This window comes from Rhinatrema bivittatum, chromosome 8, assembly GCF_901001135.1.
Source record: "Rhinatrema bivittatum chromosome 8, aRhiBiv1.1, whole genome shotgun sequence".
Lineage (NCBI taxonomy): Eukaryota > Metazoa > Chordata > Amphibia > Gymnophiona > Rhinatrematidae > Rhinatrema > Rhinatrema bivittatum.
In genome coordinates, this window is record NC_042622.1 from 27,214,808 (window position 1) to 27,238,488 (window position 23,681).

Sequence of the window (23,681 nt, forward strand, 5' to 3'; positions counted from 1 at the left end):
AGACAGGTTGCCATTCACTCACACACACCCCCACACACACCTCCCCCCGCAGGCAGGCTTCCATTCACACACCTCCCCCCACAGGCAGGCTTCCATTCACTCACACACACATACCCCCACCCACCCCAGACAGGTTTCCATTCACTCACAACCCCCCCCCCCCCCCCCAGCAGGCTTCCATTCACACACCTCCTCCACCAGGCAGGCTTCCATTCACACACACACTCCAAAGCAGGCTTCCATTCATACACCTTCCCACCAGGCAGGCTTCCATTCACACACACACACACACACACCCCAAGCAGCCTTCCATTCACACTCCTCCCCCACCAGGCAGGCTTCCATTCAATCATACACCTCCACACACCCAGACAGGCTTCCATTCACCCCCCCCCCCCCCAAGCAGGCTTCCATTCACACTCCAGACAGGTTTCCATTCACTCACACATATACATCCAACCCACATACCCCAGACAGGTTTCCATTCACACACACACACACACACACACACACACACCCCAGGCAGGCTTCCATTCACACACCTCCCCCTGCAGACAGGCTTCCATTCACTCACACACCCACACACACACACCCCCAGGCAGGCTTCCATTCACTCACACACCCACACACACACACCCCAGATAGGTTTCTATTCATTCATAAACCCCCCCCCCACATACCTCAGACAGGTTTCCTTTCTCACACACCCCCTCCAAGCAGGCTTCCATTCACACACCTCCCCCCCCCCCAGTCAGGCTTCCATTCACACACACACACTCCCAAGCAGGCTTCCATTATTACACCTTCCCACCAGGCAGGCTTCCATTAACACACACCCCTCCCCCCCAAGCAGCCTTCCATTCACACACCTTCCCCACCAGGCAGGCTTCCATTTTCACACACCTCCCCCACCAGACAGGTTTCCATTCGCACACACCTCCCCCCACCAGACAGGTTTCCATTCACACACACCCCTCCCCCCCCCCAGACAGGTTTCCATTCACACATGTACTGCAGTTAACGTCACACAGACACTCACATCACAGGTTTCCATATGCACACATACACAAGCACTCCAGGCCTGTTTCCCTTCAGACACACCCACCCCAGGCAGGTTTCCATACAAGCATGGACACACCCTAGCCAGGCAAGTTCCCATTCACACAGGCTACAGTCAGGTTCCTATGTGCGCACATACTAACGGGCTCTCATTCACACCTATACTTCTCAGCCATGCGGTTGTTCCTCCTTGGGGCCGGCCCCTGCGCTAATGAAATCTCGTGGGGCTAGCACTTCCTCTATACTGATCTGATGCAGGGCGAGATCAGCACACCGCACCTGCTAGGTGTGTACGGCCGGCACCGGGAAGGTGTAGGAGAACGGGGCTCCCTCTTCTTTCTTCCGCTGCCGGTGGCCTCATGGTCCACTTTTCCTTCTGGGCCTCTCTCTCTCTCCCCACCCCCCCCGGGTGTACCGCTCTATGCAGCTGCACGGTGTGCACACCCGCCAGCGCCTGCTTGCTTCCCTCGTGCTCAGTGATGGGTTTCTGCCAGGGTCGCCCACCTGTGGCCGACTTGCTTCCTTTTCGCCCTCCTCTGCAGCCGAATTTGCAAGGTTGAGGTCGCCGCGGGCCTTCACCTGCCAGCGTCCGTCCAGGGAGGAGGAGGAGCGCCCAGACAGGAGCAGAGCGTGGGAGGAGGGAGGCGGACCGCGGTGCATTTCCTGGCGCCGCCGGAGGGAGGAGAGGAGAGAAAGGGAAAAAGGCTGATCGGCGACCGCAGCGGCGGGGACGGGCAGAGGCAGGCGGCGAGCCCGCAGCCGCCCCGACATGACCGACAACATCCCCCTGCAGCCGGTGCGCCAGAAGAAGCGGCCGGACAGCAAGCGGCGGAGCGGGTGAGGCTGGGGGCGGCTGCACGCCGGGGCGGCTGGGCTGGGCTTTGTATCCAGCCCGGGTCTGCGGGCTGGGGAGTGCTGGTACCGTGCAGGCTTCCCAGCCTGGGCGCCGCGATCTTCTGTATCTATGCGGGGGGCAAGGCTAGGCTGATTCCTAGCGCCGGGCTCGGGCTTGCCTATCTGCAGGTAGTCCGGGCCGACTGGTTCTTCCGGACCAACGCCATGCACGGGGGCACACCCAGCTCGGTCTGACGCTGCAACCTGGGGAAAACGAGGCTGGAAACCGAAAGAGCCCCTGCCAGGTGAGCGCCGCGAAAGCTTCGGGCCGCCTCCCCCTGTGCCGCAGGGGGCTCGGGCTCTCATCCTCGCGCTGCCCCTCCGTAAGGGACATCGCGCTGCGGTCTGTGCAGCAGCAGCAGCAGCAAATGGATTCAGTGGTTTGCTTTTCCCGTCTTTAAGGGAGGTGCCCCGTGCAGAGGCCTTGGACCTGCGGATGAGCCTCTCTCTCGTTTCTTGGCCCAGGGGGGTCCTCCTCTCTCTCCTTCCAGCTCAATCAGACCCAGGGCTGGGATTTGGGGGGGTCTCCCCTGTTGAATAGACCCTCCCAGTTTTCATAGTTCAGTTATTCGGTTCTCGGGCAGACGTGGTTTAATAGGGAAGGACCAGCATGGATAAAGGATATGGCAAAAAGCAGTTGTGGCTTGTAAGCCTCCTCGGGCAGTGCTTTTGGAGCGGAAAGGCAAGATAGAAGCCTAAAATGAAATACGGCAGGACGGCTCCTGGAACCCTGTATCAAGGGATCCCCCTGTATCAAGGGATCTGTAGAGCCGGCCACCAGGTGTCACCCCCCCCCCCCCAGTGCACAAGGAGCTATGAATTCTGCCCCTACAGCATCACCAGCCGCCGACTTGGGGGACTGTGCACATGGCTGGCCCCATTTTGTGTCTCTTACTCACATTGCCATTCAATTTTTTTTTTTGTTTTTGTTGCTGCCACTTTCCTCCTGTTCCTTTTGGCCTTTCAGTTCATTCGGCACCAGCTTCTACTGAACTACAGTGCCCTAAGCCACCAAGGTTTTTGCCCATTTTAGACTCTCCCCCTCCCCCTCCCCCTCCTTCTCAGTCCAGTTCCACCATTGTAGTGAGAGTGCTTGGGCCAGGAGTCAGAGACCCAAGGTTCCTCCGGTACACAGTGCATCTCGATCTGGCGCAAGAGTGGAGATGCCCTGCTCCCAGGAGCTGTGAATTTTGCCTCTCCAGCAATCCCCCCCCCCCCCCCCCCCCCCTGCGCTGGTCCTGGCAGTTTCAGAGTACGCCACCCAGGTCCCCTGGTCTGATCTAGTGCTGAACTAATTCTTGCCTTTTAATGAGGAGGGTGCAGCGCCGTTGATATCTGCTCAAACACAGGTAAAGAAAAAGAAGTCGGGGAAGGCCATGGAAAAACATTAAAATGAGTACTTGCACCTGCCAGCCAGCCAGCACTCTTCCTGCCACAGTCTGCTGGAAACACGCTGATAACATTGTGTGGACATGCTTATAATGGAGTGTGCTGCCTGGAATGCAGTGCTGCACTCTGCTTTGTTAGAAGTCTCCCACAGAAAATGATCCCCTGCTGCATATCTGGTTTAATGTTTAGGCCAGCATACAAAACACGAGTTGGTAAGCCCTGCCTTGTCATTTGCTCCAAATATATCTGACGGCGTTCAAGTCTGCGTTTTCTTGTTCCTGTTGAAATTATGCTCAATTTTAGAATTCATGAGATTTTAGGCAAGCCACAAAGGAAAAATAAAACTACAAATAAACAGAAAGGAACTAATCCGCCTGAGCTTCAGATTTCATGGTAAAGGTGTTGAGTCTCTGCACAATGCCATGACATCAGCTTTATAATGTTTTAGAGAACTATGGAAGGGTTTTGTGGCATTCGAAGGATGGACAATATAAGATAATCTGCATTAATTCTACACCAGAATTCCCTTTAGTTCATTAGCATGGACAGATCCCAGGTATTCCTGGAAGCTAGGTTACCTGGGATCCGAAAATTGGGCACATGATGCCTAAAATTTGTAAAAGAGTAAAAAAATAAAAGCAAAAAATAAACTAAAAAGTGAAAAATAAGAAAAAAGCCAAATAAGCAAAAGTGCAAGAGAAGAAAAAAATTGGGAAAAAAAAATTTCTCTGGCACCTAAGTTTTCTAAATATATTTCCACCCCTGAGCATGGAAAGAATAGTTTGTGTTTTGCTATACTGAAATGCATTGAGTAGAAACATATTATTTTATTTTTATTTTTTTTTAAAGAGCAGCTGTTGCACATTCTTCTATCTGTGCCGTTATTCAGGCCTTCTTAAATAGTTACCCTTCTCATTTAGGAAATCTGTATTCTTTCATTATTTTTGGAGGTGACGTCTGAGCTGGTGCGGGCTGGCACCTCTCTCTGCGCCCACCGAGTGACGGATCCCCAGCGAGCGAAGCGTCGGGAAAGATTTCTCGGCCCAGTCCGTCCTTCCCTTTCCGTTTCCTTTCCAGCGCTCGGGGGGGTGAGCGAGCCTGTGCTTTTAGAAGTGGCTGCATGCCGGCTTTGTGCACAGGGTACAGTAGTAGGCTGAGATAGCGACGGGCACCGCCAGGGCTCTGCAGATTAATCATGCTGCCATGTCCGAGACAGGCTGTACTTGATACAGGCTCGGGAAAGAGAATTCAATTATCTCGTAAGAGCTGGTTTCCAGCTGTCAGCCCAGAACCGTAATTTGGTGAGCCTGCGTGACTGTGTAGTTCTTTCCTTAAATCTACCTGTAAAGCATAACAACAAAAAAAAATGCTGAACTTAGGATAAGATGTTGGGTGATGCTGTGGAAACGAGAGAAGGATGACGTGTGCATGATGCCCATTGTGGAAAAGGGTAAAACCTTTTGGAAAAAAAAAAAAAAGGAAATTAAGGTTTGATAAAGTTTATGCACCATTCTGAAAACGCACTTATTTTTTTGGGGGGGGGACCTGGTTTTCTTGGGAAGGTACAGAGAACTTTTGTGCATCACATACCAGGGGCAGGCAACTCCGATCCTCAAATGCCACAGACAGCTCTGGTTTTCAGGCTATCCACAATAAATACGCAAGAGAGCTGCATGCGCTACCTTCGTTGTGTGCAAACATGTCTCGTGCATATTCATTGTGGATATCCAGAGAACCAGGCCTGTTTGTGGCGCTCGAGGACCGGAGTTGCTTACCCCTGCTGTACATATTCTCTTAGTATTTTACCGTGAGTGGACAGTGTTTTCAAGCTTGCATGGAAAATCGAGTCTTGGCACTCAACCCCACTGGATATATTTGGGGTTTTTTTTTAAGGTCTTGAATATAATTTGTAGACGTATAGTGAATTACTTTTATCAGTGTTCTTGGTCAGCAACAGATGGTATCTTTCAGTTATTTTGTTATGACACGAGGGCAGATGAGCCCTCAAAGATGGGCAGGTGTTGAAAATTCAACCTCTGAAGGTTGTGTATAGGTTTTCTTAACAAAGAACTCTTGGGGAGATTCATCCTTTCACAGACACAAATGTGACAGAGGTCAAAGTTTGTCACCCCCCGGATCACTGGTCATTGGTTTTCCAGTGGAGTTGTCAGGCTATTTTTGAAGGGGGCAGGGAAAAGCTTTTTCTTTCTTTACTTTTTGTGCTGTCTGAAATTGGTCATCAAGCAACCTTCAGACATTTTTTTTCTGGAAGTAGAACGGGAGTTCTGTGTTGGCCCACCGGGAAAAAAAAAAAAAGAGATCCGTATTCGGACACAGTCCGGATAGCAAAGTCAGCCGGATAAATGCTTTTGGAATATATTTCTCATTGAGCTTAAAGGCAACCGGCAAATGAGCTGAGTAGGGATGGTACCTGCCTAGGACTGTATGATACAAGCTATAAGGACTATTAATGTCGTTGGTGTTCTCCAAAATTTGCATCTTTAAATTTGTTAGCCCTGGAAAGCTCACCTCCTGCTTTCTTCCATTTCTTTTAAACATATTTCTGGTACAGGTGAGCAATGTACAAATCTGCTCTCCAGCCTATAACCTCTGTGGTTTTAGAGGGCAGACATGAGCCTGGGCTGGGTTACGTAGGACCATTTCAAGGTAAAATAAGCATTTCAGTTAAGCCAGATTCTAGGTGTGTGTAAAAATGCACAATTCCCGTGATTGGACTCTTCAGATGTATTTTTTTGACTCCACATTCCTGTACCAGTCTCTGACTTTTGGTAGCCTTGATGGGCTTTTTTTTTGGACTCTGCCCTTACTCTCCTGCTCCTATGGGCTTCCAGTTCATTCAGAGCCAGGGCTGAGATCTTTCACCATAAAAGTTTGTTGACCACTTCCCCTTATTTTACATCTTACTCCCCCCCCCCCCCACCCCTCCTGGATGTATCTAGTCGGGTCATTGCAGTGACCGTCCTGGGCCAGGGGCCACGAACCAGAACCCTGCTGACACAAGGAGAGGAAGACCCAACTCGGGTCATGAAATAGTGAATAAAGTAGTCTTGTCTGTTTGCCACGAGAGATCCCTTTAGATAAAGTGGAAAGAAAGGTCAGCGGGTGAGTTGCATGATAAAATGGTGTCGTCCATCGGCTGGTTCGCTGCAAGTAATGCATGCTGCCATGTCGAGTCACAGGGTCTGATTCCCAGGCTACGAATCTGCTCCTCGGGCCGGCCAGGACCGGAGATGTCACGGAGGCAGCATTCACAACCACCGGGGAAGGGAGGAAGCCCCACCTATTGCTCAGCTGTGACACCTAGTGGACAGACTCGGAAGTTACCATTGTGTTCCAGAGAGTCTCAGTCTGTGGCCCCTCCCCCGGACAGAGACTATTGCAGAAGTGACTGTACTGAACGAGTTGGGAGGGGATATAAATTAGGACAAATCCCCCCCCCCCCCTGGCGAATGAAGGTTTGGGATGCTATCGCTAAACAGAAGCCAGCTCAGATGAGCAGGAGCCAAATTCAACTCGTTGGCTGACTTTTTGTTGTTTTTTTAAATTCTTTTGGAACGTAAGAGTGGTGGTACCATCATCTCAATTCTGTTTGGCCAAACACCCCAAACTGCATTATTGTGTCAGGTACAGAATACATCACAGAGTTCTTTGTGAACTTTTTTTTTTTTTGCCTGTACGCTGGCGTACAGAAATGTCACAAAATGTGTTCAAAGCTAATCAATAATGAATTTAGGATTTTGCCACCTCTAGGCACCTGGGTTGTTGCTGTCTCCAGCCCCCACCCCTGCCTCAGCCAAGGGACAGCAAAGCAGAAGATTTAAGGCGCAGCTTTTTTGGCTGTGTTTTGTTTACTCCGGACTCGCCTCCTCCCAGTGGGGCCGATGCAATATCATGAAGGCAAAAAAAACGCGCTTCCAACCTGGACGCACATTTTTTTTGAGCGTGTGCACATCCCCTCTCTTGGGCGCTCGATGTAGTACTCAAATGAGCTGGCGCACTAACAGGGACGTGCAGTGGATAAATTGCGCCTCCCTAGAGCGCCCAGGAGAAGTGGCTGTGTGCACGTAAGGAAAACGGACAGGTAATTTTCACGAGCGTAGGGGGAACTAGCTATTAGCCTTATCAACATGGCATTTGCATGTGATGAGCGCTATTAGCTACGCGCCGGTTTGGACGCACTAATCCTGATGTTGTATTGGGCGTATATTTAGTGCGTCCAAATTGCTCGTCTGAGCGTGCATTTATCGGCTCAGCGTCCCGTATTGCAGCGGCCCCTTGTGTTCCTGAGCGACAGGAGAAGAGAGGGGGCTGCACTAGGTAGCAGAGTGGCTTTTCTTTCCTCCCTGCTGTGTGCTTTGGCCTCACCCCCTTGCCCTCTCTTCTGCGCCCAGAAAGGAGGGGAGGGGCTGGAATAGAGAGCAGAGCAGTGTGTTTTTTCTTTGCTCTGTCCCTGCCAGTCTCATCCCCCCTCCTTTCCTGTTCTCTGCACTGAGGGGAGGGGCTGGAGCAGGAAGCAAAGGGCTGCTGTTTGCTGATTGAGATTCTGCACAGTTGGGAGGGAGAAAATCTTAAACTGGCCTACTCTGCCCCTGACCTCTTCCCCCCCCCCCTCAAATTTTTGCCACCCTAGGTACAGGCTTAGTGAGCTTACTGGCAAATCCAGGCCTGAAGCTAACTAAAAAATTGCACTATTCTAAGCGCAGCATTGCTGCTTGCCAGGTATACTACTTTCCCAGACATGCTTGTAATTAGTTTCTCTTCTCTGTCTAAACAAGGGTGTAACTCTTGCATCATTTGCCTGCTACGTGGAAGAGCACTGAGTCAGAACACAAGGGCTTAGCAAGCAAGTGTCCCGCAGAGAGGTTCACTCCCGTTATATGCTCCTCCCGTGCTTTGCTTGGGGGTCAGAGCTGCAGGATCCGAGAGTACGGTAGTCTAGAAAGAAGGTCAAACTGCTCGCCAAAAGGAAAAACCAAAGGAATATATCCCTCCTTAATCCTCGGAGCGAATGTCTGACAAACGGTAATGGAAGTCCAGAAAGAACTTTGTGATGCTTTTGGCCTGGGTTCCTTCATGGAGAGCGATGCCTGGTGTTGAGCACGTGATTTCTGGTGCTTGTCCGTAGGGGGAACAAAAGATCCAGGGAAGCGTCCTTGCAGGGCCAGCGTTTCAGCAAAGGATGATGAGAATTCAGTAAAATGATGACTGGCTGAGCGGGTAGCACTTTTCGCTCGAAGGGGATCACGTATTAGTTTACAGATAAAAATAAGTCTGAAATGTAGGCACCGTGCCTCATTTTGAGTAACAGCTTTGAAAGGGCAGACTGAAAAAAAGTAAAGTAACATAGATGACAGCAGAAAATAGGCCAGTTACCTGCCCAGTTATTCTGGTTCACCTTGCCAGGGATCTTTCTCCGCTGCCAGCCACAGAAGCTTCACCGCTCGTAGGATACCGCTCCAATATGCAGGGCAGCTTTTCATGTCTTCCTCTTTGATTCTCCTCCGCTGATCCACCTAGGAGACCAGGCGGATGTGCTTCCTCTTTACCAAACTGAAAATGAGGAGGAGGCTGGGAACTTACAGGCCAGTTAGTCTGACCTTTGTGGTGAGCAAATTAATGGAATCGCAGCTAAAACAGAGGATTGCAATAGATTGCAAGATGTGAGAGGTAGCACGCTTTTATCAGAGGAAGGTCTTGTCAGATGAATCTGATTAATTTCGTTGACTGGGTGACCAGAGAATCTGATCAGGGGGAGCGTGCTAGATACAGGGCCAGATTTTGTAACCTACGCACAGGCGTAGATTTGTGCGCGCAACCCGGCGCACACAAATCCACACCCGATTTTATAACATGCGCGCGCATGTTAATAAAATCCGGGGTCGGCGCGCGCAAGGGGGTGCCCCGATGGCTTTCCCCGTTCCCTCCGAGGCCGCTCCGAATTTGGAGCGGCCTCTGAGGGAATTTTCCTTCCGCATCCCCGCACCCCACCTTTGTTTTATTATTTACGCCTGCCGGCACGCGATCCCCCGGGCCCAGCGGCGGCAGCGAGACCTTTGGCCACGCCCCACCCATTTTTTTCAAGCCCCGGGACATGCGCTCATCGCCGAGCCTATGTGAAATAGGCTCAGCGTGCGCAGGAGGGGTTTTAAAGGGTTGCGCGCGTAACCCTTTTAAAATCCGCCCCATAGTATACTCTTGACACGGTTCCACATAGGTGGCTTACAAATAAATTGAGCCCCCTTGTGACTCACGGGTACAAACTGAGTGGGATCTGACAAAGGGTGGTGGTAAATGGAGCTCACTCTGAGGAGAGGGGCACTAATAGTGGTGGATCGGACCTTGGAGCAACATTTTTGCAAGTGATACCGTGGAAGGACTTTTGGGAAACGTTTGTCTTTTTGTGGATGATAACTGCAAAAACGTGCGAGCTTTGAAAATGTGCCCTTCCACAGATAACAACAAAACAACGAAGGCGCTAAGATTCCTAACAGGAGATCTCTGGTACCGTACGTCGTGATCTTGGCCGCCAGAAATGGCTATGACCACCAGAGTATAATCATTTACCAGTGTTATTCTCAGGGTTCTTGATGCTATGAACTTTTCAAGAATATTTATGATGCATCTTAATGCTTTTACTTGCTTCATGCAACATTGTTGAATGCGGCTAAAAGCACACGTCCAGAATTTTCAGCCGCAATGCATGAGGGCGGTTTTCGGACAGCTGATTGACAATGGTGCATGCTTTTGTACCCCTGCAGCTGGCTTGCGCTTATATTTGTGAGGTCCGTATTCTTCTGGGTTTATCTAGAATTACCCAGACAACGTTTTCTGGTTAACTTTATCTGGATATTCAGCCCGTAGCCATGCCGGCTGAATCTACCCAGTCTACAGTTGTCCAGGTAACTTCAGGCCTGTTGTTTTGCCCGGACAGAGTTACCCGGGTATAACTCTGTGTCCTGGGAACGCCACCTTTTTTTATGTGCATTAATTTTGTCCGGACAGTATTTAGCTAGGAAACAAGGGGGAAATTTTAAAACATCAGGCTTTATCTAGCTAACTGCAAAGGTTAGCTGGACAGATCTGACTGTGGATCTCTTACGTTTTTCTGTCAGCGTTACTCTCAAGAAACCCCCATGTTTCCTTGCAGGAGTTGTGAAAACAGAACGAGGAGCTAAACCACCCCTTTCTCTCCAGAAACTACACCTTTGAATAAGAGCTACAGAGGACAGCGTTGAGCTCAATAGCACTTCTGTTAGCAATGGGGAGAGTCTGAGCTGTTGGCTGTATGCGCTGGCGTCCTTCTGTGAGTTGTAGCATGAGAAAAATGTTTTTAGCTAAGGATACGTCATTGGCCTTCGAGCTTGCCAGCTCACTGCGCACACACACACACGCATGCAAACAACACTGTAAGCATCTTATCTTTTAATGTCAGTCGCTCGCATTTTCACAACCTCCAGCAAGTACCACACGGCTACAGTTTAGAGGCCAAAAAGCATTTCTTTTTTTTTTTCTTTTTTTTTTTTTAAAGTAAACTGGCCCTAAGGCTGAAGGCCACAGCTCCACACATGTAAAAGTGTTTAATGAAAGCTAACCAGATGTAAGGGGAGCAGAACATGGTGTTGGCTCTGGAATAGCAAATATTACTTATGTTTGTGTTTGCACAGTAAGATTAGTGACCAGGCCGGCCAACAGTTTGGAAACTTTGCATAGTTCTGATTTATTTTTAGGAACTTTGCATCCTAGGGCAAGAAGAAAGCTACTAAGTTAGTAGACCGATTACTAGGCCCCTGTGGAAACCGCACGAGGGGAACGGTTTTCTGGAGCTTACTGTGATGCATGTGTCAAAATTTAAGTTTTGGCGGTTTGAGATTGAATGTCCTGGTACTCGCCAGGCAGAAGGTGCCTGTTTTTGTATGGGCTGAAATTACAGAGCCCTTCCACAGAGGTTATGAAACTGCCTCAGACAGAGAGCCGTCTCTGGCGAGGGCAGGCTTTATTGCATTCTGTAAATCCTGTCGTCAGGGTAAAGCCAGGACTTTTGTACGGTTCAGGAGGGGGGTAGCTGGTTGGTACAGGAATTGCTTGCTTTCTTTCAGAGGACATTGTGCATAACAATTGAGGATCATTGTTGCTATCCCCTGAAAAGGAAACCCATAAATGCATGCAAAAGAGCATTGAAATAGGAAGGTGGCATTCACAGTTTTAAACCATGTTTTCTTTCATCCTGTAGAAACTTGGTCCACGTGCACCTGGATGAAAAGGCTCATTTAGTAGATAAAAGCAATTTACGTTGCAAAATATTTTGCAATTTTTTTTTTTAATGAGGAACAAGGAGTAATGGACTTTGTTCTACTGAGGACTGTAATTTATTTGTCCATAACCTTAATGGAGCACAAGAGTCTTGACCCCACATGTGCTGTTTGCAGAGTTGGTCTGTGGGTCTTGCTGTTGCTTTCTGTTGTACAGGAAAATTGTAATATTCCCTTGAATTGAAGATCAGGACTAACCACATCCTCTGGCAGCAAATTCCAGAGCTTAATCGTATGTTGAATGAAAAAGAATTTTCTCAGATTTGGTTTAAGTGTGCTACTTGCTAACTTCATGGAGTGCCCCCTTGTCCTTCTATTATCCGAAAATGTAAATAACCAATTCACATTTATCCATTCTAGACCTCCCAAGATTTTGAAGACCTCTATCATATCCCCTCTCAGCCGTCTCTTCTTCAAGCTGAACAGCCCTAACCTCTTTAATCTTTCTTCATAGGGGAGCTGTTCCATCCCCTTTATCATTTTGTCGCCTTTCTCTGTACCTTCTCCATCGCAATTATATCTTTTTTGAGATGCGGCGACCAGAATTGTACACAGTATTCAAGGTGCGGTCTCACCATGGAGTGATATAGAGGCATTAGGACATTTTCCGTTTTATTAACCATTCCCTTCCTAATAATTCCTACATTCTGTTTGCTTTTTTGCCCACCACAGCACGCTAAGCCGACGATGTCAATGTATTGTCCACTATGATGCCTAGATCTCTTTCCTGGGTGGTAGCTCCTAAGATGGAACCTAACATCGTGTAACTATAGCAAGGGTTATTTTTCCCTTTATTCATCATCTTGCACTTGTCCACATTAAATTTAATCTGCCATTTCTTTTAGCATTTCATTGTCCGTTAGCTCATTCTGACCAGGTGGTCAGCAATACATCCACCACTATTTTTTTTTTTCCCTCTTTCTCCTGGAATTTCAATCCATAATGATTCAACATTGCATTTTGTTTCCTGCAGAACTTTTCACCTGCTTGACTCAATGCTCTCTAACACATAGTGCCACCCCTCTGCCAGTGGTACAGAGAAGGGCACCAAAAGGCCTGTTACAGGCAGAAGCACCCAGTGATGGTGCCCAGGACCACTCTTCAAATCCACCAGTATAAGGCAGACTGCAATAATATTGTGAGGAGGCTAACAAAGGTCCAATAGGTCCTAGAAGTAATACGATGGGAGTCCACACTGGAACTAGAAAGGAAAGTTTTTGTCTAGTCCCCATGCAAAGAACACACAAGCCTAGCAGTACAGCAACATTAGACAGGTCACTCTACTTACTGCTGTAATACCTGTCCCAGTAAGACAGAGAGAGAAAATAGCTATGCAATTTACTTCATCCTGAAGAAAGAAGGAACTTTTTCAACCGGTGTTGGATTGGAAAGTAGTAAACCTCCATGTCTGTACCTCATTTCAGGATGGAAACATTTAAGTACAGTAAGAAAGGGAGAGTTTCTGTCATCGATAAATTTTATCGGAGGCCTACCTCCACATTCCAATATGGAAAAAACATCAGCGGTATTTACGCTTCCCAATATTAGAGAAGCGTTTCCAGTTCAAGGCATTGCCCTTTGGCCTGGCAAGGGCTCCCAGAGCATTTATAAACGTAATGGTGATAGTGGCAGCCACCATACACAGAGAAGGTACATGGGTACGCTCATATCTGGATGATTGGTTAATAAGTGCAGGCTCCCAAGAGGGACACCAGGTAACGGCCAGGCTTGTACAAGAAGTGGAAGGCCTAGGCTGGGTGGTGAACAGCAGCACTTAGTTGTCAAAACAGCTGACCTACCTGAGAGTCTTTCAATACGAGGTTAGGGAAAGTATTCCTACCACACGAGAGAATCCTCAAACTGCAAGCCCAAATAAGAGGAATGCTAGTCACAGCCTCCCGGACAGCTTACATTTATCTTCAGCTTCTAGGCTTGATGATAGCCACGGTCTAGGTGGTATCCTGGGCATGAGCCCACCTGCGCCCCTTACAGTGGAGCCTGTTAACCAGATGATTACCACAGTGCCCAGAATTATTGATTGTACCCCTCACAAAACAGGCCAAGGAAAGCCTGCAGTGGTGGCGAGACAAAGCCAGGTTATCAAGGGGAACTGGGCTGGACTCTCCTGAGTGGCTGACAGTGACCACAGATGTGAGTAGGATAGGATAGAGAGCACATTGCAAAGAAAGTGGCACAAGGATTCTGGTCAAAAAGGGAAGAAACACTTTCAGTGAATCATCCAGAGACCAGAACAATTAGACGACCATTAGAAAGCTTCCTACCAATACTCAAGGACAAAGCAGTAAGAGTGCTATAGACAATATGTCAAACAGGCAAGGCGGAATAAGAAGCAGAACACCCTATAGAGTGGGCAGAAAAATATCACTCACTCACTCCCATAACCAGGGCTCTCAACATGAAAGATTTCTTAATCTGCCAGAAATTGGTCCCAGGAGAATGGGAGCTGACAGAGGAGGCCTTTAACCAAATTGTAACCAGATGGGGTCACCCCCAGTAGGATTTAATGGCAACACACGAATGCCAAGGTGAGGTGATATTTCAGTCGAAGAAAAGAATGGGGATCCAGGGGGATAAACACCTAATGCAGAAGTGGCCCAGGGAATCATTGCTGTACGTGTTCCCACCATGGCCAATGGGGATGACCCAGGTGTGGTCATTCTAGTAGCACCCAATTTGTAAAGATGGCCATGGTACGTGGATCTAGTAAGGCTCCAGCAACAAGAACCCCTTAGATTCACTGAGACCAAAGGTTTTTTAAGACAGGGACTAGTGATCATGCAAAATTCAGCTCAGTTTTGTCTTCTGGCATGGTTCTTGAAAGGTGAAAATTCAATAGGAGAGGGTACTCAAAGCTGGAATAATGACTTTGCTTAAGGAAAGGAAGAAGTCAACCTCTTTAGCTTATATAAGAATCTGGTGAATCTTCAAAATGTGGTGCAGGAAGAAGGGAAGACATCTTCCATTCTGGAGTTTCTCCAGGAAGGATTGGATAGTGGCTTAGCAGTGAGCTCATTGAAAGTGCATTTAGCTGCTATAATGTGTTATAGGGAGATACAGGAAGGATGAGCATGCTCCTTTCAGAGGGCCAGTATTATTTTTATTGTTAAGAATAAAAGATACGTATTCTGTCTGAACAGAAACTGCATAAATAGTAAACAGCCCACACCAAAACAGCACCAATTTCCAGCACTCAAACAGTAACCACCTTACCTGAAAATGATTTATATGTCAAGTTCCAGGAGAAGCCGCATTGACTTCTCTGCTGCCCCAGGCTATATAGGGAGGGGCGTTAATACGAAACAGTTTGCATTCTGCTTTCGTCTGCTGGTAGGGGGGACAAATCCCATTTGTATGGACTGAACTGTCAGGACTCAAGGAGAGAGAGTAAGCAGCTAGGATCTAATTGAACCTTTCTTAGCAGTTGACAGGGATAATTTGGAATATTTTTAACTCTATCTGTTCTTTACTTACAGGCAAATGTCCTGCGTATGCTTTTATTGGAACCTATGCTCTAACTCTCCTGTTATTTTAGTATCCTTTTAAGATACCTCCCTACAAACCATGCAGCTGTTCTATCTCCTTTTTAAAGGTTAGTTCCAGCCATCTGGTTCCACTCTGGATAAGGTAGAGCCCATTCTTTTAGAATAGGCTTCCCTTTTCCCCAAAATTTTGCCCAGTTCCTAATAAAACTAAAGCCCTCTTCCCTGCACCATCATCTCATACACACATTGAGACTTCAGAGCTCTGCCTGCCTCTGGGGTCCTGTGTCTGGAACAGGGATCATTTCAGAGAATGCTACATTAGAGATTCTGGATTTCAACTTTCTATATAAAAGCCTAAATTTGGCTTCCAGAACCTCCCTCCCTCCCATACCTTCCTATGTTGTTGGTGCTCATATGTGTACCATAACTGCTGGTTCTTCCCCAGCACCGTCTGAAATCCTATCTAGGTGATGCATGAGGTCTACCACCTTTGCACCATGCAGACAAGTTACCAAGTGATCCTTGCGTCCAACAGCCACCTAGCTATCTATCGGGCCGATACAGTAAGGTGCGGTAGAAAGAGGTGCGTTAGTGCCCGGCGCACCCATGTTTGCCGCACGCACAGTTCGGATCACCTACCGCTCGATAATGTATTTAAATGGGATGCAAATGCAAGCCGCGTCCATGAAGCGCAATCCATTTTATAGTATAGGCGCTATACAGCGCCTATACAGTATCCTGGGTGCGCTGGTACCTGTCATTTCAAATGTCATTTCAAATGACGTTTGAAATGACAGGTACCAGGAAGTGGATGGTTCTCCTACAGACCCCGCTGCCTTGAGCGCCTGGCGCCAGCAAGCCCCAGCAGCCGACGATCGGAGGCAGGGAGCGCAACAAAGCACCCTCCTTCGGACGGACAAGAGAGACGAAATTTCACAGTCCCAAACCAACCCAATCCAAGCCAAGCCCCAGCAGAGAGAGACAAAATTTAGCCGCCCAGTCCCAAACCCACCCAATCCACAGAAAAAAAAAATGCTTCTCGCACCTAGCCGCCCACATTGGACGTACAGGGGTGCACGTATTCACTTTAGCTGGCGGGGCTGCTGAAGCCGCTCTCTCTCGCCGCCCTTCTATTGCTGCTGCTGGGGGCTTGCGTGACCGCAGCCAGGGCAGGTGAGCGGGGGCTGGGGGAAAGTTTGGGACTGTGAAATTTCATCTCTCTCTGCTGGGGCTTGGATTGGGTTGGTTTGGGGCTGTGAAATTTCGTCTCTTTCTGCTGGGGCTTGGATTGGGTTAGTTTGGTTTGGGACTGGGCGGCTAAGTGCGAGAAGCATTTTTTTTTTTTCTGTGGATTGGGTTGGTTTGGGACTGGGCGGCTAAGTTCACCACACTAACGCAAGGGTCAGGGTAGGCGGTAAATTAGTAGGTTAAAGACGCGGCAAGATAGGTTAAAAAGGCGATAGTCGGGGCGCACTTTACTGTATGGGAGGGAATAGCTAATCGGATCGTTTACATACATATACATGCCGCGGGCGGAAAGGGATACGCGTCGAGTTAAAGAAGTGGTAAGGATCGGTAAAAACAGATAGCGAATCGCGGGTTAGACTTATGCGGCGAAATTGTGAGTACACAGCGGGTTAGAAATGGGGTAACTGCGGCCGCGCTTTACTGTATCGGCCTGTATATTCCTAATGATTGAATCACCAGTTATGATGGCCAACCTAATCTTTCCCTCCTGGGTAAAGGACTTGGAGACTCATCCTCAGTGTGAGAGGAGGGCCTAGCTACAGGATTACGTCCTGCTACACCAAATTCGATGGAGAAGGTACAGAGAAGGGTGACCAAAATAAGGGGACTTTTCAGCTTGGAGAAGAGATGGCTGAGGGGGGATATGATAGAGGTGTTTAAAATCATGAGAGGTCTAGAACAAGTAAATGTGAATTGATTATTTACTCTTTCAGATAATAGAAAGACTAGGGGGCACTCCATGAAGTTAGCATGTGGCACATTTAAAACTAATCGGAGAAAGTTCTTTTTCACTCAACGCACAATTAAACTCTGGAATTTGTTGCCAGAGGATGTGGTTAGTGCAGTTAGTGTAGCTGTGTTTAAAAGGGGATTGGATAAGTTCTTGGAGGAGAAGTCCATTACCTGCTATTAAGTTGACTTAGTAATAGTAGTGGCTATTTTCTAGCATCAGTAACATGGAATAGACTTAGTTTTTGGGTACTTGCCAGGTTCTTATGGCCTGGATTGGCCACTGTTGGAAACAGGATGCTGGGCTTGATGGACCCTTGGTCTGACCCCATATGGCATGTTCTTATGTTCTTAAGCAGTTCAGCTCTTGTGGCTGGCAGCTAGGATAATATGCTTGGCATTGTGAAGCAGAATAACTGGACAGACTAGGGGGTCCAGCTGACATTTTTTTCTGCTGTCATCTAATGTTACAACAGCAGATCAAATTTAAGATGTCTCCTGATATGGCTGATATACGTGTCATCCTCTGATCAAGAGCTATGGTGTTGCACAGTTCAAGATTTATCAGGTCACCACTGTAAATAGAAATTGTGCTTGTAAGAAAATCATTTTCCTGTGTCTGCTTCCAGAGAGGAAGAGGCAGACTGGATGGGCCAATTGGTCTTTCTCTGCTATCATTTATTCTGTTCCCGCGTTATTTCTGAAAGTCAAAAACCAAAAGTCTGTGCATCCAAACCTGGAAATGTTGCCATATTTTTAGATGTCAAAACCATAAGGACCCCCCCCCCCCCCCCCCCGAATCTTTAGGACATGCAAAGGAACAGGTTTTGAAAAGGGCTTGTATCCCACCTTCTGCATTGTTTGAGATTTTTGGAAACGTGAAGTGTCATCCGAGGCTTCACGGTCCATCCAAACCCTGTAGAAAGACACAGGTCCTCGGAGGGGCCATTAGGGTGACTCAGACCATCAGTTTCTCGGGGTGAGTGTGCTGAAAGATGGTGCTTTGTATTCTCAGAAAAATATTTTTCTCTGTTTCTGGGCTTGGTTATGCACCAATAACTCTTTCTTTTTTTTCTTCTTCCTCTCAGATGCCTTCTGGGTCTCTGAGAAGGTGTCAGAGAGCTGGGTTGGAGAGTGGTTGGGTTAGTGTATCGAAGATGGAACAAGGACCACATTCCCCAAGCTACAGAGAAAATATTATTTTTCTTAAAAAGAGTTTTTTGCCTCCCCTCCTGAGTTGTATGGTGCTATATTTTGAGAATAGCCTTGCAGGGAGTACTTGTTTCAAGGCATTGGTGTCGACGTGCTTCTCTGGTGTTGAGGTTGCCCTTCCTGTCCCCCCCCCCCCCCAGTGTTCTGGCTCTTTAAACAACCTGCTGTCTCTCCACAGATGCTGCGATTGGCTAAGATGCTGCGGCGGGCGAGAGCTGAGACCCCGCACCATCTGGCTTGGCCACCCCGAGAAAAGAGAGCAGCGATACCCCAGCAACGTTATCAACAATCAGAAATACAACTTCTTCACGTTTCTTCCTGGGGTAGGTGTTTCAGTTTAAGCCGAAAGACCTCGCATTCTAGCACTTTCTCTTCCGTATTTGCAACAAAGTTTGGATGATTTGTTAATTTTATGCTAAAATGTTTCTTTCCGCATAGCAGATACTTTAATGTTGTTAAAGCTACAGGTCATGGAAGGGTCAGCTCTAAAACAGCTGCAAAAGCATCTTCTGTGAAAACCTTTCCCTCATTATTTTAAAGATTCAGGTTCAAATTTGGGCACTTTATTGGACTCTAAACTTTCTTTTAAACCCTGTGAGATCGTTGACTATGAATGTGAATATTGTAAACCATTGTGATCTTCTTTGGAACGATGGTATATAACAGTGGTTCTCAACTTTTTTCCCATCGTGACACACCTGACAGCCCACGCTCACACGTGTGACACACTGCTCATTACAATTCAAGGTGGAAATAAAAAATAAAGGTCCAGTATTATTTTTATTGTTAAGAATAAAAGATACGTATTCTGTCTGAACAGAAATTGCATAAATAGTAAACAGCCCACACCAAAACAGCACCAATTTCCAGCACTTAAACAGTAACCACCTTACCTAAGAAAAGGCAACACTGAAAATATTACACCAGGCCTTAAGACACCAATACACCTCCTATTAGGAAAACTGACCAAGCCAGGCTGCTACAGAGCCCTACACAAACTACACGCCAGCAGAAAACCCCACCTGAATCAGATGTGCTGACCCTCACCTAACAAAGAATAAAGAGACCAAAACGCATAACTAGAGGCATGCAGACAAAAACTGAATTGGAAACCACAACAAGCCAGAGTCTCTGTATGCAGTGTAATAAAGGAAAAAAAGAAACATCACCAGTCCTTATAAAACAAATCAAGAAATATAAAATCAGTAGCAGTAAAACCATACTAACAAAAAGAACAGATTACCGTATTTTTCGCTCCATAAGACGCACCTGACCATAAGACGCACCTAGGATTCAGAGGGGGAAAATTAAAAAAAAAAAAAAAAAAAATTTGTGCTAAACCGGCTCTGCGTCTGGGCGTCTTATGGAGCAAATTAGGGGAGTGCATAGCTTTTTTTTTTTCTCCCCATTTTGTTTTCGGGTCTGGGGAGGGCCATTTCGGTCCACTCCCCAGATCAGAAAACTTTTCTTTCTCTGGGAACCCCATCCCAACCCTTTAAATTAACAACCCCCACCCTCCTGACCCCCCCCCAAGACCTGCCGACTTAATTTACCGCAACCCTCCTGACCCCCCCCAAGACCTGCCGACTTAATTTACCGCAACCCTCCTAACCCCCCCCCCCAAAGACCTGCTGACTTAATTTACCGCAACCCCCCACCCTCCTGACCCCCCCAAGACCTGCTGACTTAATTTACCGCAACCCTCCTGACCCCCCCAAGACCTGCCGACTTAATTTACCGCAACCCTCCTAACCCCCCCCCCCCCCCAAAGACCTGCCGACTTAATTTACCGCAACCCCCCACCCTCCTGACCCCCCCAAGACCTGCCAAACGTCCCTGGTGGTCCAGCGGGGGTCCAGGAGCGGTCCGGGAACGATCTCCTGGGCGTGGGCCGTCGGCTGCCAGTAATCAAAATGGCGCCGACGGCCCATTGCCCTCACTATGTCACTGAGACCAACCAATAGCAGCCGTCGGTCCCAGTGACATAGTGAGGGCAAAGGGCCGTCGGCGCCATTTTGATTACTGGCAGCCGACGGCCCCACACCCAGGAGATCGTTCCCGGACCCCCGCTGGACCACCAGGGACGTTTAGCAGGTCTTTGGGGGGGGGGGGTTGCGGTAAATTAAGTCGGCAGGTCTTGGGGGGGGGTCAGGAGGGTTGCGGTAAATTAAGTCGGCAGGTCTTGGGGGGTCAGGGGGGTGGGGGGTTGCGGTAAACTAAGTCGGCAGGTCTTGGGGGGTCAGGAGGGTGGGGGGTTGCGGTAAACTAAGTCGGCAGGTCTTGGGGGAGTCAGGAGGGTGGGGGGTTGTTAGATTTTTCTGTTTTTTTTTTTATATTCGCTCCATAAGATGCACATACATTTTCCCCCCACTTTTGGGGGAAAAAAAGTGCGTCTTATGGAGCGAAAAATACGGTATTTCAAAATGGCTGATGAATGGAATATCCAATAATTAAAAACTCATATAAAAATTTTCTAGATACCAATAAAATATTTCAAAATAGCAGACACAAAGGCCCAGTAATGAAAAATAAGGATACAAAACTTTTTTTGCTCTGCATACCTGGGAACATTTGATATCCAGGTGCCCTGAGATTGTTTTGAATTAACAGGAGGAGGGATGGTTTGCTTGCAACTTTCTCCTCTCTCTCTCTCACACTGGCTCTCAGTCGCTCACATATACACATGCTTTTTCTCTCTTACTTATATAGGCTCTTAATTACACATTTACACACATGCTGTCTATCTTTTCACGCTTACATACACACACAGGCTTTCAATCGCACACATACATGCTGTCTTTTTCTCTCACACACAGACTCTCATTCACATGCTTACAAACATGCGCTCTCTTTCTCTCATTTACACACAGCCTCTCAATCACTTACTCACATGCTCTCTCACCTAAACCAGCTCTCACACACAGACACACATGCTCTCAATCTGTTGCGCCCGTTGGTCTGCGACAGCTTCGCCCCGCCTACCTTACTCTTCTTGCGGCTCCTCCCACTCACCTTGGACTGCTGGCTGCCGCGGAGTCTGTCTGTCGACCTCTCCGGCGTCCCCGGACCGGCTTTGGTGCTGCTTCCCGCCATGCTCCTCCAAGGTACCACAGGGCACGCGCACGCCGCCCTCATCTTTATTTCCTCATTGGCGCGAACCTCAGGGGCGTCCCCTTGAGATGATGTCATGCTGCCCGGATATTTAAGCCTACCTCTTTTGCTAGCTAATCGAGTTAGCATCAACTCGGATTACTACGGATGGGATTCGCTCTCCGTACCGAAGCTACTCTGCCACTCTAGCGTTATCTGGAACTCTTACTGCTAACGGGGTACCCGCTCCTCAGGGGCCTCTTCTGCTTCTTTCAGGTGCTATCAGGAAACCGGTACTCGCTCCTCGAGGGCCCATGTTCCCTGAATTGCTGCCTGCATCTACAACCCTTTCTACTTGGAAGACATCACTAACAGTATCCATTAGGGATGTGAATCGTTTTTGAACGATTAAAATTATCGTCAGATAATTTTAAAATCGTTCTAAATCGTTAGAGTGCACGATACAATACAAATGCCCCCGATTTATCGTCAGGGGCATTTGTATTTGTATCGTTAAATAGGGCACGGGAATTATTTGGGGGAGGGCGGAAAAACCGGCACACCAAAACAACCCCTAAACCCACCCCGACCCTTTAAAACCAGTAAGTTACCTGGTGGTCCAGTGGGGGGGGGGGAGGGGTGTCCCAGCGCGATCTCCCACTCTCGGGCCATCGGCGCCATTTTGGCTACCACTGATAAAAATGGCGCCGATGGCCCGATAAAAAAAACAACCCCTCCCGACCCCCCCCAAAAACCTTTTACATGTACCTGGTGGTCTAGCAGGGGGTCCGGGAGCCATCCCTTCAATCATACCCTCGGTGCGGGTGCTGGAGGTTTCAAAATGGCGCCGATCGCCTTTGCCCTCACTATGTCACAGGGAGCGACCGTCGCTCCCTGTGACAAAGTGAGGGCAAAGGCGATCGACTGCCAGTATGGCGCCGAGCATGCCGGTGCCGGTGCCGCTGACTCTAGCTGTTCTACTGTGTTCCACCCGGGCTGTCAGCATTAAGCCCGGGCAGAGGACCTATTTCGCTTGGATCAGCGGGGGACCTGGAAGTGTGGCGACACACCTGCGTGTTCTTGGCAACACACTGGTGTGTCGCGAACCACCGGTTGAGAACCGCTGGTATATAAAATGCCCAAATAAATAAATGAATAAACAGTATGGAAAGGAAGTCTTGCCTTACAAATCTGCTTCTTTTTTTTTTTTGAAGGAGTTAATAAATGTGGATAAAATTAGATGTAGTGTATTTGGATTTTCAGAAGGCGTTTGACAAAGTCCCTTATGAGACGCTTCTAAAAAAACAAAAAAGTTATGGCCTTTCATGGATTGCAAACTGGTTAAAAAGACAGGAAACAGAGTAAACAGTGGAGTGCCTCAGGGATCTGTACTTGGACCGGTGATTTTCAATATATTTATAAATGATCTGGAAAGGAATACGACGAGTGAGGTTATCAAACTTGTGGATGATACAAAATTATTCAGAGTAGTTAAATCAGAAGTGGATTGTAATACATTACAGGAGGACCTTGCAAGACTGGAAAGTTGAGCAACCAAATTATAGATGAAATTTAATGTGTATGTGCAGGGTGATGCATATAGGGAAAAATAACCCTTGCTGTAGTTACACGATGTTGGGTTCCATATTAGGAGCTACCACACAGGAAAAAGATCTAGTCATCATAGTGGATAATACTATAAATCGTCGGCTCAGTGTGCTACAGCAGTCAAAAAAGCAAACAGAATGTTAGGAATTATTAGGAAGGGAATGGTGACTAAAACAGAAAATGTCATAATGCCTTTGTATCATTCCATGAGACCGCACCTTGCACTGAATACAATTCTGGTCGCCGTATCTCAAAAAAGATATAATTGCGATGGAGAAGGTAGAGAGAAGGGTGACCAAAATGATAAAGGGGATGGAAACTTTCCCCTATGAGCAAAGGCTAAAGAGGTTACGGCTGTTCAGCTTGGAGAAGAGACGATTGAGGGGGGGATATGATAGAGGTCTTTAAAATCATGAGAGGACTAGAATGGGTAAATGTGAATCGGTTGTTTACTTTTTCGGATAATAGAAGGACTAGGGGGCACTCCATGAAGTTAGCAAGTAGCACACTTTAAACAAATCTGAGAAAATTCTTTTTCACTCAAAGCACAATCAAGCTCTGGATGTGATTAGAGCAGTGAGTGTTTGGATAAGTTCTTTGAAGTGAAGCCCATTAACTG

The 23,681-nt window shown here is 47.8% G+C and overlaps 1 protein-coding gene across 3 annotated transcripts in view; it reads left to right on the top strand.

The window, feature by feature from the left end:
* Nucleotides 1-1,212: 1,212 nt before the first annotated feature.
* Nucleotides 1,213-23,681, top strand: part of ATP9A (ATPase phospholipid transporting 9A (putative)) — a 178,649-nt gene continuing 156,180 nt past the window's right edge. The window contains exons 1-2 of one of the 3 annotated variants that reach the window (XM_029611231.1): nt 1,213-1,345; nt 18,543-18,687. Coding sequence is in view for 1 of the 3 variants with exons in the window: in XM_029611229.1 (XP_029467089.1) it covers nt 1,829-1,896; nt 18,543-18,687 (213 nt within the window). In the remaining 2 variants the exon portion in view is untranslated. Of the gene's footprint in view, nt 1,346-1,828; nt 1,897-2,012; nt 2,199-18,542; nt 18,688-23,681 lie in introns of those variants that run through there. The other 2 variants (XM_029611229.1, XM_029611230.1) reach the window with 2 other exon arrangements.